The 16,073-nt window shown below is 37.0% G+C and overlaps 1 protein-coding gene across 2 annotated transcripts in view; it reads right to left on the bottom strand.

Moving 5' to 3' along the window:
• ELP2 (elongator acetyltransferase complex subunit 2) overlaps nt 1-12,944 on the bottom strand; it is a 58,929-nt gene extending 45,985 nt beyond the window's left edge. The window contains exons 1-6 of one of the 2 annotated variants that reach the window (XM_087930688.1): nt 12,616-12,944; nt 11,589-11,667; nt 7,346-7,416; nt 3,275-3,431; nt 1,472-1,549; nt 342-406 (exon numbers count right to left, since the gene is read on the bottom strand). In XM_087930688.1, coding sequence (XP_087786814.1) covers nt 342-406; nt 1,472-1,549; nt 3,275-3,431; nt 7,346-7,416; nt 11,589-11,667; nt 12,616-12,807 — 642 coding nt within the window. In that variant the 5' untranslated portion in view covers nt 12,808-12,944. The remainder of the gene's footprint in view (nt 1-341; nt 407-1,471; nt 1,550-3,274; nt 3,432-7,345; nt 7,417-11,588; nt 11,668-12,615) is intronic. The other variant, XM_026701027.2, reaches the window with a different exon arrangement.
• Between the last annotated feature and the right edge of the window lie 3,129 nt (nt 12,945-16,073).

Here is a 16,073-nt window from a genome sequence, read left to right as displayed (position 1 = left end):
AAGGCCTTTAGACCCACTTCTTTCCTTTCTCCAGCTTTTCCTCTGGAGAAGGACAAATTAACTATTTTGCACTGAAATCCTAATAGATTAACCTGACATCAATAAATGAGCTTGCTTTGAAACAACTTTCTCTGAACATGGCTAATCGTTTATCAAAACGACACCTTCAATCAGCTGAAGACAATTACCCTCCAGAAATATTGTCTCTAAATTAGGGATTTTAAATTTTCCTGAACTTGAAATTCAGGAGTTAAACAGTGTAAATCTTGGAAACTTAAAAGTTAAGAAACGAAACGCCAGAAGAGAAATCCTATAGACTAAGAAAAAGAAACAATAGTTACCTCTCCAGCCTGTTGCACATATAAGTGGATTCTGCTGTCGTCACCACCACAAGCCAGTACTGGTACTGAAATTAAAATCATTGAAAAGTTGCTGTTTCAACTAAATATAATGGAGCAAAAGAAAATAGAAACAAAATACAGCATTTACAGAAGAGGAAATGATAGCCACAGTTTCCTAGGAGTAAATCCTGTTTCATACTTTGTGGGATTTACTTCTGAGAACATATGCATAAGCTTACAGTTCAAGGCAATGACTGTATATCTACTAGGGCTAGGCAACATTTTGGATTCAATTCCAAAAAGGAGCATTTACAGGTAGGATCTCTTTCTTTAAAGCATCTACATCTTTCCTCTGAACTGTGTGGCAGCTGTAAAGGACAATGCTTGGAAAAGAAAAGGCTGCTTTAAAGAACTTCAGCCAGATACAAGTTTCAAGTTCCTGCATGTTTTAAGTGATTCTTTGGAACTAAATCCACCCCACAGACCCATATGTCTGGAAGGATCTGCCACCAAACTCAATGGGAACTTCAAGTTACAATAGTTCAGATATGGGACACTGAAATGTCCACGTTCTACTCCACCATCAGGCAGAAAAGCTCCCTGAGGGACTCTGGGTCCATCATTCTCTCTCATTCTCTTTCCTATTACACACCACTAGTAGAAATAATAACAATGCAATAATAACGGGAACATACTGCATGCTGCTTTGAGCTCTCGCCAGGCAAGATGTACTAAATCCAACAAACAAGTTAAAATTACATTGTTATTAAACAGATTCAGGGAACTCACTCTTTAAAAAATAAAAGTCAAATCACACGAAAGGCATAATAAACTTAACAAACTAAAAATCTAATTCTTAGGAATTTTCCCCCAGCAACAACAATCAAAATATCTTGCTCTAAAGATATTTAACAATCACTTTTTAGTGTGACTTTAACAGGCTTTTTAAAAAGGAGATGATAGGCTACTTATCCAGTAAATCAGAATATGTGACGATCAATAATTTCTCAGTTATCAATTTTTAGGATCAGGTAGTAGAAAACTAGTTCTTAATAAGACAACATGTGCATGCACTGGCACCACTAGACGTTTCTTGAAATGATTTTAAAAAATTACACAGCCATTCTTACTGTCATCGCCTGGCAAGAAGGACAATGAAACATCCATAATAAATCCATTTCCAAACATCAGTGTCTGAAGGCACTTAACTAAGGAGAGAGAGAAAATAAAGTTGCATTATTTGCAGTGAACACTTAAGATATTTAATAAAAATATAGAAATTGTATACTAATTATTAAATTTCAAAGGCAAAAATGTGCTTCAAAGCATGAAGGCAACACCCTGCCTCCAACTCCTTAAAGCAGTTCAGATTTTCCCCATGGTTGCACAGCTGCCACATGACCCCTCAAAAATTTGCAGGCAGATCCTACACTAGTATCTTCCTGTTCTTTGAAGTGCCTTTGAATTCAAAGTACTGTATTGCTCAGCTTTGCTAACTGTAATCATAAAGAAATTTAAATGTTACCCAAGATTAATGCAAACAGTGATATAACCCAGAGATAATCAACAACAGAGAAGTTGGTTTTAGTCAAAAAAAAATGACAAAGAGAAGTCAGAAGGCATCATAAAGATTTATGACAGTAATGGTCATAATCCTTACTATAAATATCACAATACAAGTATATTTATTTATTATATTATTATATTTCATTACTTATCTACAGCAACTGATGTTTAAGAAATGCAATGCTCTTGAACAGCAACTGGACTATTTTCAGCAATTGCTAACTTATTTTCTACAGATGCCTGCAACTGTCATGCACAGTGATTTAGCCATTTTATAATGACAAAGATTAAAAATGTATCACTCATTCATCTATAACGAACAGCTTTCTAGACAACAAGATCTGAAACTGGTTCATAATGAATGTGTATGAACTTGACTTGTTTATTCTTTGTACAATAATTAAGCTGTAGTTCCATGGTAGCAACAAAAAAAGAATAAAACAAGCATGGAATGTATTTCAGCAACTCTGAAATATGGTCAAAATATGAAATATGATGCACCACTAGCATCTGTTCTAATCCAGCTGCTACAACCAGTAAAATGAAGATTATTGCAAAAATAGGAAAGATCTCTGCCAGACATGGTCTACATTTTTGCAAGGAGCACAAATTAAAAATGCTAACCTCTTATATTCATGCATCTTTAACTGGTTGGAGATGGGGTTTGTCAGCTAAGCAATGCAGGGAGACTTACTGGGAGAAGGGGAGTTATTTCACCTTTACTTCTCTCCAACATCATAATTAATTGCCAGCTGCTATCTTGCTTCAAGTCCACACGAAGTCAAATAAGTTGACTGGAAGCCTTTGGGCTAGAGCAGAGTTCCCCAACCTTTTCAGCTTTGGGGACCAGCAGGGGGAGGGGATGGTTCTGCACAAGCAACAGGCAAGCATGCATGCTCCATTTGCACAAGCGGTGAACACATGCACCTGCCACTTGCACAAATGGAGCACGCACACAAACCCAGCTGCTGTTCATGCAAGTGGGGATGCAAGCAAATTTGCCTGTCACTTACGCGGTCTGGTTCCGAACAGTTCAAGGCCCGGAGGTGGGCCACAGCCCAGAGGTTGGTGACCCTTGGGCTATAACCTTCTCTTAACCTAATAAGGTTAGTGCAGTGGAGGCACATTGGGCAGGGTAAGGTGGAATACACTCCCCTGGTGTACAAAAAGTGAAACAATCTAGAACAGGGATCTCCAACCTTGGCAACTTTAAGACTTATGGACTTCAACTCCTGGCTGAGGGAAGTCCACAAGTCTTAAAGTTGCCAAGAATGGAGACCCCTGATCTAGTAGAATATGGAGGACTTTACTTAAGGTATTCTTTGATACAAGGTATCTTGACAGACCAAAAGGAAAAGAACTTTTACCTTCTGTTCCTTGTCTCGACCAAATTTTGACAGTAGAGTCTGAAGCTGCAGAAGCTATTAGTAGGCTTAATCCTAATGCATTTTCAATTGTCATGTAAACAGCATCTAATGCACAAATTGCTTCAGTGTGACCTTCAAGGTGGACATCATTCACAAGCTAAACAGAAAATTATAACATTACAAAGAAAGGTAACCCTGAAATTCAAACAACATTGTCATGTGACTGTACAATTTTCAACTTTGTGTAGCCATGGAAATAACTGGAATGTGAAGTTTGAGCAGAAAGAGTAAGTAGATGTGTAACTGGGTGCTCAATTTTTGCATTCAATTAGAAATCATGTACTCTACAAAGCTTTTATTTGTTTCAATATCGTTCTGCAACTATTCTAGAAGTTTTGATAGAATATTCAATGAATTAAAAGGTTCAGGTAAATTGAACAAAAACATATTTGAGAAAAAGTTTTAATGCAAGGAGAAAAGTAGCACTGATTTCCAGAATACAATAATCCCATATTAACTGTTGGCTGTCATTTAATGTATCTTCAAACAGCTTCCAAGGTGCCATTATATAAAATAACCTAAATACTTATCATCAGTGAAGGATGCACAGATTGTGTCAGGACTCCGACATCCACCCCCATTCAAATCATAAGTCTCTAGCTGCATCTCTCAGAGTGAAAAAGATTGATTTATTAGGAGTTGACATGTCTCATTTCACCCTTGACCCTGGTCTTCCCCCCACCCCCTGGACCTATATTCACCAATGAGATATGTCCACAGCCAAGAGTCATCAATCATGCCTTCCAAAAGAGAAATACTTCTTTTTAGTTGTCAGATTGTTATTTTTAGGTGAGTGGTGTACGTAAAAATATTTTGCAATTGCATAATAATTTTCCAAACACATGTTAACCAATCATATAATTATTATATTATCTAACAATCATTAGAGTTGTGGGAAATCATAAACATGGAAGAAAGCGGAAAATATTAAACATTATCATGGAATATTTTCCATATGTATGTAAGAGCCATGTACGTACTAACACCTAACCTTCATTCTCTAAAATAGTTTCTAAAAACAATGTATGGAGGAAGTTTATAAAGTAAGACTATACACAATTTGGATCCTTATAGTAACTATATACAGCGGACAACTCTTAATTCAAAGATAAGAAAGTTTTTTCCTTCAGGGAGCATTGACATTCATTTTCCAAAAGAAAAAAAGAAAAATTTGGACTGTCTTCCTTTTGGATTCATTTTCTCTCCTTGATTTAGAGACTGCGGATGTTGTTTCTGTCCTTTACTGGGCCTCAAAGTACTGTATTGACAGACATTGGTGGAAGCACTCTGATATTTATTTAATTCTTTCCCACTCCTATGGGTGATATGATACTCAATCTCGAGTCCTCTACCTGAGGTCTGGGAGTTTAATTATTCTGTGCAGTAGCTTAGCTTTTTCTTAGCACTCTCCTGGACAGAGACCTGTTGTTGTTCTTGGGACCTGTTGGAGCCACTTCCCTCACTTAGGAGTCACAGCCCTGAGTGCTCCCCTACCACCTCTGGGACCAATTTGGTCTTTACACTTTACATCCTCTCTAGTTCCTCCTTTGGGCCCTGGTACTGCTTTAGCTTCTCATACTCCTTCTTCCCGATATTCCTGACACTGGGCACCACTACTTTTATCACCTCCACTGTGTTCTGCTCCTTGTCTTCCACCATAATGTCTGGTTGATTGCCCAGTACCTGTCTCTCTGTCTGAATCTAAAAGTCCCACGGCATCTTACCCCTGTTATTGTCCACAACCTTCTGTAAAAGTTCACATCTAGTCTTGAGATGGTATAGCCCAGTAGTGTAAAACTCGATTTCATTGAGGGCCGCATCAAGGTTGTGTTTGACCTTGGGGAGGGCAGGGGATATGGCCAGGAGGGACATAGCTGGGAGGGGCGTGGGCAGGGTGGTTGTGGCCAGCTCAACGTCTCTCATTGCGGCTCTGTTTTCAGCCACGATGGCCTTCTGCAGCCCTCCGCCAACAAAAACAGAGCCCAGGAAGACTGGCGTGGCCCACCCAGGCTCAATTTTTGGCCACAACGGCCTTCCCAAGCTCCATTTTTTCTAGCAGAGGGCTGCAGGAGGCTGTTGTGGCTGAAAATGGAGCCTGGGGGGCCACGTGTGGCCCTCCCAAGCTCTGTTTTCCCTGGAAGAGTCACCGGAAGCTGGTCCTTCTAGGGAAGCCCCATGGACCAGATCTAAGCACCCCGTGGGCTGGATCTGGCCCATGAGTTTGACACCTCTAGCCCATATATTGTGCAGAAGGTTCTGTACCCAATTTTGTCTGTGCCATTCAGTCTATGCTGTTTCTGTCTGCATCTTATACCATCATTATGTTTGGACTGTCTCTGAGGTCCTGCACAGTCTGCAACTCGGGTCCTGTCTAATGTGGTAGACCTCTGCTTCTATGGATCTAATGCTTAGTGTCTATTCTCATGCTTTAATCCAGCCTTTTCAAGCCACCGATAGGATTGTCAGCTACTTCAGCTATCTATCAATCAATCATACATCGTAAGCATGTCTTGTTTTGCCATGACACTTCCTCTGCTTGATCATCCTTCCATGTCTGCTGCTGCTTCAGGCATTTACTCATCAGCTCATCTTTGGGTGTCACTCCAGACAAATTGGCCATCAACAAGCACATAGACATGAATGGCATCTACATTTCATTCAAAAGAGATAATCAAAAAGCCAAAAAGGAAACAAAAAGACCAAAACACCTCATCAGTAATCTATACCAATATGAGCAAAGATTAACAAGATTAATATCTGACCAACAATCAAGAAACAATCAAGGATCTTCCAACAAAATAACAATAAACCACAGCCAAATGAAAGAACCAAGACCATTCCCACCAACACTGACAGGCAAGCCTAGAATATAAAGTGAGAACAGATCCCACTCCCTACTAGCACTGACAACTTACCTAGTTTAGTAATAAAACATCTGCAAGAAAGCAGCCAAGCTCAAAGAATACCAAGGGCCTCACAGATCAAACCAGAACTACAAAAATTCTCTTCTATCAGCATAATAAACTATGTCACATTTCATAATCCAAGAGTAGTATTCCTGTTATTGTGGAAGAGATGAAGTTGTTCTCTTACACAGCACAGTTATATCTCCCCTTGCTGCTATAGCAGCTGGCAGCATTTAAGGATGCCAAAAAAACCCAGTAGCTTAAAAACTCACTTTTTTTCCCTTTCCCAGCATTGTAGCAGGTTCCAAAGTAAATAAGGCTGCAGTATTAAGGCTGATTACAGAGGATGATTCTTTTCAAATAATGAGGATATTTCTGTACTATAGCTTAGGCAAACTATATTTTGAGATTTCATGTAAGCACAGCACGTGGCCCTAATTACACAGTTCAGATATCAAAGAATCTCAAGCATCATTTTAGAAAAGTTTCTAATTCGTTATACTGCAAACACAGGCTTTTAAGGAAATATTTAGATTTTTTTTCCTTTTACATTAAGGACAAATATTTGTCATATTTGTCATAACTCAGACTCTTATACCGGCAGTCCTCATTTTAGTGACTGCCTCATTTAGCAACTGTTCACAGTTACAACAGTGATGAAAAAATAACTTTAGATCCAATCCTCATATTTATGTCCTCTGCAGGCCCTTAAAGCAAAGGAATGCTTAAGTAAGGTCACAAGTATAGCTGCAGTTTTTACTTTGTGACTTTTCCGCTTAACAACCAAGTTGCCAGTCCCAATTGTAGAATTAAATGAGGACAATTTGTATAACTATATTTCATTTCATGGTGTTTCTCGTGATGAAATAAAGTTTGAACTTGGATGATAGCAGTAGATCTTTTACTTTGTATACACCATTTAACAGAACACAGTTGGAGCTGTATCTTTCATAACATCACAAAGGAGATAACATCAATAACTTTAATAAATTATTAATTTAATAATTTAAGAAATTCTGGTTTAGTTTCTTTTCTTGCTCAACTTATTTTTTAAAAGTCATGTATAGAAGTTTATGTCTTTACTTACCATAATATTTTTACATACCTTCTCATTTTGAATTTCCCAAAGAATAAGAGTTTTATCTGATCCGCCAGATATTAATTCCGTTTCATAAGCTATTATACAGAGGGATATAAAAAGATTGAACAATCCAGGTGAAAATTATTTTTCATCTACTACTCTGTGTCTAAGCTGCTCTTTTTAAGAATAAAATGTATTTGTATATAATGATAGAACAGAGTTAGTTTTCATCTTATTTTTTTCTTGTCACTTCCAAAGGAAAAAAAATGGGAGTCTCGCACTCTAAAGATAATAAATCAACATTCTCCAGCTTTATTCTCTGCAGAAAATTAATTCTCAAAAGAGTTAACCAGTATATTTTATAGTCATGTTATCTGATAATTTTAAAATGATTCCAACACATCTGGAGTCTAACAGATTGAGAAAGGTAGAATAAATCCTGAACAGAATCTCATAAATTTACTAGAATAAAATTTATTCATTTTGCCTTTCACTAAACAGATGATGTCATTCCTTTATAAAAAAATATATATGTAGATGTTTACTACATACTTTTTCACAGTGCTTTGCTTAAAGTGCAGTGGTTACTCATTGCAGATTTCCATTTCATGAACTATGGCAACACAAAAGTTGCTGTTTTTCACAGCAACAACCCACCAAATGAAGTGAAAGAAGAGATGCCAAAGAACACATGAGAGCTTCTAGAGTAGCTGGCCTCAACCTTTCCAGTTCTGTGGACCGGCCAGTAGCAGCTGTGTGGGAGGTGGCACGGAGGGGGAAGTTCTCCACAAGTGATAGGAGCATGTGCACCGCATCTACTTAACTCCATTTGCCCAAGTGGCAGGCTTGCGCACCTGCCATTTATGCAAATAGAGTTTTGCATACTCGCCCGCTCATGGCTTGCGAGGGTTGTAGACCCCTATTTATACTGCCATCTGTTGGTGATTTATAACATTGAGGCATTACTTTTCATTGTGTGTGTGTGTGTGTGTGTGATATGGATTATATTCTCAGCACATATTTTATTTATTATGTATTAGATTTATATATATTAAATCAAACCAATTTACATCTTTTCCTCATTTTCTATTCATAAGAATGCTATTGATAGGAAGAAATTCTTAGTTCTATTGGTCAACTCCTGGCATCCTGGCACCCCAAGAATCACAAAATACGTTCTCAGTATTAAGTTGTTAAATGTAGCATTTTAACCCATTGTGATATAGGTCATGTGAATTGAGAGCTGCTATCTCCTCTGCGGGACTTCTTAATCTTTTTTTACCTGACAAAATATTGAGAGTATACTTGGGGAATTCTTGCAAAATTTCTGCTGGTCTTGTACATTTGTAAAATGGCTGCTGTGAACAATTTAACAAGTTACAAAGCACTATTTTACTGGGACATTGCTTCCATATAATCTACATTTCCTTTTTTTAATGTGCGTGTATGTATGTATGTACGTACGTACGTATGTATTTATTTATTTATTTACCCACCCAACTTTATTTTTATAAATAACTCAAGGCAATGAACATACTTAATACACCTTCCTTCTCCTATTTTCCCCATAGTAACAACCCTGCAAAATGAGTTAGGCTAAGAGAGAATGACTAGCCCAAAGTCACCCAGCCGGCTTTCATGCCTAGGGTGGGACTAGAACGCATGATCTCCGGTTTCCTGCCTAGTGCACTTTCTTGCCTTATGCACTAGACCAAACTGGTTAACTAGAGATTACTTTCTAATATCTGATCATTTTGCCATATTTCCAGGAAGGTCTACACGTTTCCAGTTGAAATATTTGGGCTTCACTTAACTAAATGTTCAAAAGACCATTTGAGGTCCAGAAGCTCTACTAGAAATAAAAAATATCACTGGCAGCTTTTTTTCCAATATTTCATCACTCTTTTTTAATGAAAAAAAATCATGTGGGCAGGAACCTTGGCAGGTCACAATGAAGATCCCAGTCTTCTACAACATAAACAGAAGGATTTCTAAATAGCTTGATTAAAAGCACTAAAACAGAAGTATGCAGTTGATGTTAAATTCTTCTAGAATCACACCAAATAATCAATCTGATTTATTAATGAAGCCAATGAACATAGTAGAGAAGTCACTTCACATATATAAAAGTATAGTTCCAACATCTAAATTTCTAAAAGGTTTCAAGCATTATTGGCTTAGAAAAATGTATACCCTTCAGAAATGCATTTTGAATATACAAATGTCCACCAGAGGGCACTCATACAACAATAAAATAACATTGATATTTATGGACCAAGGGAATGGAAGGGTATCAATTAAAGCTGTTAATGTAAATTTTAGATAACTGATAAATAACTGTTTTGGAAAAAAATAAGCTTTGACCATTATTTCAGGGTGCATTCAAAGAGCATAATACAGCAGTCCATGGTCAAATTTAAGTCTTTCTTATTATTATAATCCAGACAGTACTTTGGAAAAACTTGCTGAACAGGAAAAAAAAATCCCCCCACTGTACCCCAAACTCTGCATATTTAAAATTGAGAGTTACATAAATTCCATAATATGTTGGATCAGGACATTGGATAACCCAGGCTGTTGTTAATATTGAAATAATGCATTATGACCTTATTGATGCTGTTTTATGATGTGTTTGTGTGTTTTTGTTTTGTTTATGCACCATCAAGTTGGTGTTGTCTCAAATATCATATAGATTTTCTCTATGATCTGTCCTTGCCCTTGCCTTTCAGATCTTCAAGTTTATTACATGCTTTCTTCTATATCTACACTGTATGTTAGCCACTCAGAATTACAATATGTGAATTGAACACTCATAGAAATTGCATGAATAAAATAACATGAAATAAATCTTCCTAGAATTTCCCACTGCTTTTCCCAAGCTTTGCCTGATCTTCATCTTCATCAGTATGCCCACTCTCTTCCAATTTCCATGTGCTCCTTTTCCATCCTTACCCAGCCTGTCACCTGCTACGAGGCTACAGCTCTTTCGATTCTTTTAAAAAAATACTGTTGATTTATGGAGCAAAATTCAGCACATTTTTCATTATACTCCTCTAGGACAAAATGAGTAAAAATGCCACATTTATTAGCAGAGAAGACTATGACAGTCTCTGTATCATAGCTCCCTCTACTGATAAAGAAAAAGTATATTTTTTCTTTTTTATTATCACATATCCTGCCAAAATAATAAAGTTAAATTTTTAAATGAAATAATAAAATATAATATCGAAAACCAATAAAATTATATATATATATATATATATATATATATATAACCAATCAGAACACGGCTAACCCCCCAACCAATCAGAACACAGCCAAACCCCTACCAATGAGAACACACCCCCACCCAATCAGAACACAGCCAAGCCCCCACCCAATCAAGTCCCACCCCACTGGCAGTTAAAAGGAGGAAGCAGCTGCAATCTCACATTACTCTGAGAAGCACAGAGCCGGAGACAGAAGCCTGAAGATGATGAATGAGACTTCATCGAAACGTTGCCTAGATACTTCAAATCTTACGCGGGAGAAAACCCGAACAACCAAAGATCCACATATAAATACCCACGAGAACCTCAGAAAACAAATATATATATATATGTGTGTGTGTGTGTGTGTGTGTGTGTGTGTGTGTGTGTGTGTTTTCTTAAGTTTTCGCGGGTACTTACATGTATGGCATTCAGCTTTGTTCCAGTATTTTCCCACGTCATTGTAGTTGTGCTTTTAAAGTTGTAGCAACGTTTCAGCAGAATCTCATCTGCCATCATCAGACTTCTGTATTGTGTTTGTCTGTGACAGATGAGATTCTGGCAGATGAGATTCTGCCGAAACGTTGCTACGACTTTAAAAGCACAACTATAATGACGTGGGAAAATACCCAAACAAAGCTGAATACCATACATGTAAGTACCTGTGAAAACTTAAGCATACATACATATATATACATATATACACACACACACACACACACACACACACACACACACACGTACATACACATATATATTTGTTATTTCTTCGAGTATAGCATTTACTCAAAAAGTCCAAACCTTGGAATAGTTTTTATATCAATGGAAATTTGGCTGAGTGCAATGCAACAAGGCTATCATGGTTTTTTTTTTCAATGTTCCTATTTACAATGCCTTTACTTTATAAATGAACACAACTTTTAAATTCTCCACCAGTATTTTCTATTATTCTAGGTACAAAGCAGCAGCAGCATTACAAACAGGAAAATTCTTTGTGTACACATTGATACTGTACTCACATCCATCTTTTCTGCGAATCCACTTAACACAATTAATTCTCCCAGTATGCCCATTCAGTGTTCCCACTACTTTTCTTTTCTAGAGGAAAAAACACACATACAAGCCAATAATAAAAAGAAATAATTGAAAAAATAAAAATTTAACTGCAAAGACACTGAAATAGTATCATTTTTTTTTTCAAATGGTCAGAATACCCTGGGAGAATACTGAATAAAATATCAAATATTTCATCTACTAGGAATTCTCTACATCTATCAGGCATTAACAAAGCAAAACAATGCAGCATTGCTGTACATACAGAGATTTCAGGATGATTGACACATGCATATTTGTTACTTTAAATATTTATCTATTTTATCATAAACCATACCCAAGGCAGCTTATGACTCACAAATAAGGAACCAGATTTATTCAGTTTATTTGGGTCTTGATTTGTGTCAAGTGGATATTGTGATTTGTCAACTCAGCATTATGTAAACTAACTGCAGCAACTTAAAAAATCCCTGGCTAAAAACACTGGAAACAAGGATTTTGTTTTCTGAATATTTTTGGGTGTATCTTATAGATGTTTGGCTGCTAATCACAAAAATAACCTGTAATTTAACTTATAATGGTAATGTTCTGCTACACCGGCATTTATGCATCTCCTGAGAAAATTCTGTAACTTTTATTGTGTTTTTATTATCCCTTTATTCCATAAACTCTGTCCCTATACCCAACCAATTACACAGCACCCAGTAATGTTCAGGAGGCTCACTCCATTATAATCAATACTTTCCAAAGGTGTTGTATCTTTAAGAACACCAGGCGCAGAAACAAAGCAAGTCACTTTCCCCCATTACTGGGAATGCAACCAACTAAATTGCATCAAGATACCCAAGAAGAAGCAGGAATCAACCACCCCACGACTCCAGTCCTGCGCCTCTATCCCATTCCACGCCTCCAAAACACATGTTCAGGGAGCTCGCTTGCTGAACGCGAAGAAGCCCTCCGGCCCCAAATCCTCGACCTCCGTCCACGCCTCACCTGCGGGTCATAGAGAATGACAGAGCGACAGGACCCGAACGCCAATAGAGTTCCTCTCCCCCAAGAGATCACTCCGGGGCCGGCGCGGTTAGCGGAGCAAGCTACATGGCACACTTCTAAGGAGGCTGCCATTTTTCTCGCGCGTTCCAATGAAGTTGACTCAAAGCAGCCGCCGTCGAAAGCCTCGTCCATAGAGCGGAAGCGATAAATTCTGGCGAGAACGTTAAGAAAACGGGCTGGAATTCGGAGACTTTACAAATCTATGATTAAGTCAGAGTTTTCGTGCTGATCAGTTCGAAAATTCCATAAGAGACTTGCTTGCTTTATATTTGTGTGGTTTTTTATTTTTTTTTGAGGGGGGGGTTTGGTAAGGTCTCTCCACCCCATCCCATTTTTGGACTACTTCAATCCTACTAACATATCATCCTACTCTCATCTTCTTAGAAATCAGTTGCCTTTCCATAACCAAATGTATAGAAATAGAGAAGGTTGATAAATAATTGCTTTCGATAATTATCAAGAGTCCTAAAATTACTGAGAATCGTTGGGAATTCTCCACTTAATTTAACTTTGCATATGCAAGTCTGACACTGCATGGGCAAAATGAGATTAAAATAAAAAGTCGTGACAATGTTATGTTTTACTCTTTCCTCTTTTTAATTCTATTTTTAAGTATACGTCTTTTATATGGTTTTATCGATTGTACCTGTAAATCATCCAGTGCCATTTGTCTAAATCCAATAAATAAAATTGATTTGACAGATAAATGGGAAAGAGATTTTATGCCAGCCTTCTTGCGGTGGCCCGAGCTATTACCTCTTATTTTCCCAAAACAATGAATTCAGGTTTTGCTGAGAAAAGAAGCCTGGCCCAAAGTCAGCCAGTCAGCTTTCATGGCTAACAAGAGGACTAGAATTCATATAGTCTCTTGCTTTCTAAGCCAGCACTTTAACAATCCCACCAGGCTCTTTGCATAAATGAATAAGCACACAGTGACTTGAATAAACATACAAAGAATGGCACAAATCCCACTCAGTCTGTTGAAAAATAACTTTTCAAACCACTGGTCTCTGAGCAGATACATTTTGGTTTAGTTTGCTCATGAAATGGTCACAGAGGGTTGAAAATGAAGATGATGTGACCACAACAGCTTCGGTAGCACTGAGGCATTTCTTTCCTAACTTACCTAAGTTTCTTTCCTTCTTGAGTCATGGGTTCCAGATTTTGGATGCATTCTTTAAGCCTAATTGAGGTATATTAGTTCAAAAATTGTTGCCCTGTGATGTACCATTTCGACCAGTTAAGGTCATGATGAGAGTTTTAGTAGTATATAGACATAGATAAAATCCCCATTTTCTACTTCAACTGGTTATTTGCTAACTCAAAAAGAATATTTAGAGAAAAGGCTGGCAAGTGCTGTTCCTTCTGCTTCACTCTTATTAGAAATAAATCAAACTTCATTATTCTTTATGAGAATCAATTGTTAATTTCTACATAATTTTCCCATGTCTTCAGCAACAATCCAATCAATTATAGACAGATTCCTTGAGAGAACAAAGTCACTTTTTTGAGAGATGGCATCATTTTCTAAAAAAAGCCATGTAAAGTTTTTAATCCTGCCCTTTTTATTTGAAAGAATACGCGCTTCCTACAGTAAAAATATTTGGAACTGTGGGTTTTTAAAGACTTTCTAATGTGGAGTTGAGCCATTAACAGCACCTTATTGTTGTAAATTCCAGATTTGTGGTAGTAGACTTGAGTGGGAACTAAGCAACAGACATTGCTAAGCAACAGTTTCTTTTCTGGTTGAAAGATATTGACATGACAAGGTGCAGAAATAGTATTATGGTGAATGAGCTGTAAAGTAGAATAGGAAGGAATCTTAATGCATTCTAAGAGGAATGCAAATCCAATTTCAGGAGTATGCATATTATTGATACCCACTGTTTACTCAAATGTGTTAGAAGCATATCTGGAGAATTCTATCCAAGTAAGATTGCCAGTTTTTTCTACTGGCCTGTTTCTAAGCATTTAATTGTAGCAGAATACCCACAGATAATTGGCAGATGGAACTTTTTATCACTTATGCCAGGGGAAATTTCATTTAAATTACTGGTACCAGGATAGGCCTATTTATTATGGCATAGATATCATTTGAGGCAAATTAAATATTGAAGGCAACTTACACCCATCTGTTAAAAACCTTTCATTGTGTTTTCATTTCTACAAATTCAAATGTTTAAAACCCATTTCTAAATTATGTTCATTTTTTAACAGATATGGACAGGGAAAAGGAACTACAACACTAATCTCTACAAGCAGCAGGATTTCTGATATTTTTCTGCATGCCTTTGTATCATTATATCATTGTCACTGTTCACTTTGCTCATGAAATCAGGAGAATTTAATTTGCTAGCATATCCTCTGCTATGCACACTGGCAAGAGACCAATAGGAAATCAGGTCAAGCTGATGCATTCTATGTAACAAATACATAAAGTGATCATTTGCTAATTATGGTTGCCTGCAGTGTGTTAAAACATGCACTCAATCTCTCATGCTGGCAAGATACAGATTATTTTCTTGGAACAGAACTTGCCACTTAGTCAACAAGTTTAGACTATTGTTAGCTGCTTCTGTAACCAGATGCTTCTTTCTATACAATTTCCTTGAGAGACTTAACATATGTTAAGTGTGCTATATTAAACCAAATTTCAGGATGTTGCAGAACAACCTTGAGTGCTAAATGAATAATTTAATATTATCAATTTAATATTAATTATTGGTATTATTTGTTAAATCTTAACAAATGTTTTTTTAAACTTTAATATGGCAACCTTTAATTTATTTAGTCAGATTGCAACCCTTTATATATTAGATGGATGGGATGATTTATGATGGCAGGAATAGCTAGGAAGCATCTTGTTAATTAATGCCAGCAATAACCCAGCATCCATTAAAATGTTTAGTTAATAATCAGATTACCAATTTTAATTTGTTCAAATGCTGCTTCTTCCTCCCATTTAAGACACATAACATCATTCTCAATACTTACAACTGAGCAAAGCAAGAATAAAATAATTAGGGGGGCTATAAAGTAAGGCATTAAGGAAATTATTCTTGTGGGGAGTTAGTCTTGCCTTTTTCATCTCTATTCTCTATATTTTTTTGTTTATTATGTTTGCTGATATTAATGATTTATGGTCTACATCAGGCATGACCAACCTGTAGTCCATAAGCCTTGTATGGCTTTGGACAGCTAATAATACAGCCCCACACATTTAACATTATTATGTGACTTTTAACATTATTATGTGATTTGTGTGTGGGGAGGCATACAGATACATACATCATACATACATACAATTTCTCTTCACTCAATGTGGCCTAGGCAAGCCGAATGATTGGTCCGATGGTCTATAATTATATAGTGACCCATCTAACGTGACTCTGGATTCT

Source organism: Pseudonaja textilis, chromosome 3 (genome assembly GCF_049901715.1).
Source record: "Pseudonaja textilis isolate UNSWEBS1 chromosome 3, rPseTex1.2, whole genome shotgun sequence".
In the NCBI taxonomy this organism is placed as follows: Eukaryota; Metazoa; Chordata; class Lepidosauria; order Squamata; family Elapidae; genus Pseudonaja; species Pseudonaja textilis.
The sequence above is the reverse complement of the archived record's forward strand: the minus strand, read 5'-3'. Positions and strand labels throughout refer to the sequence as shown.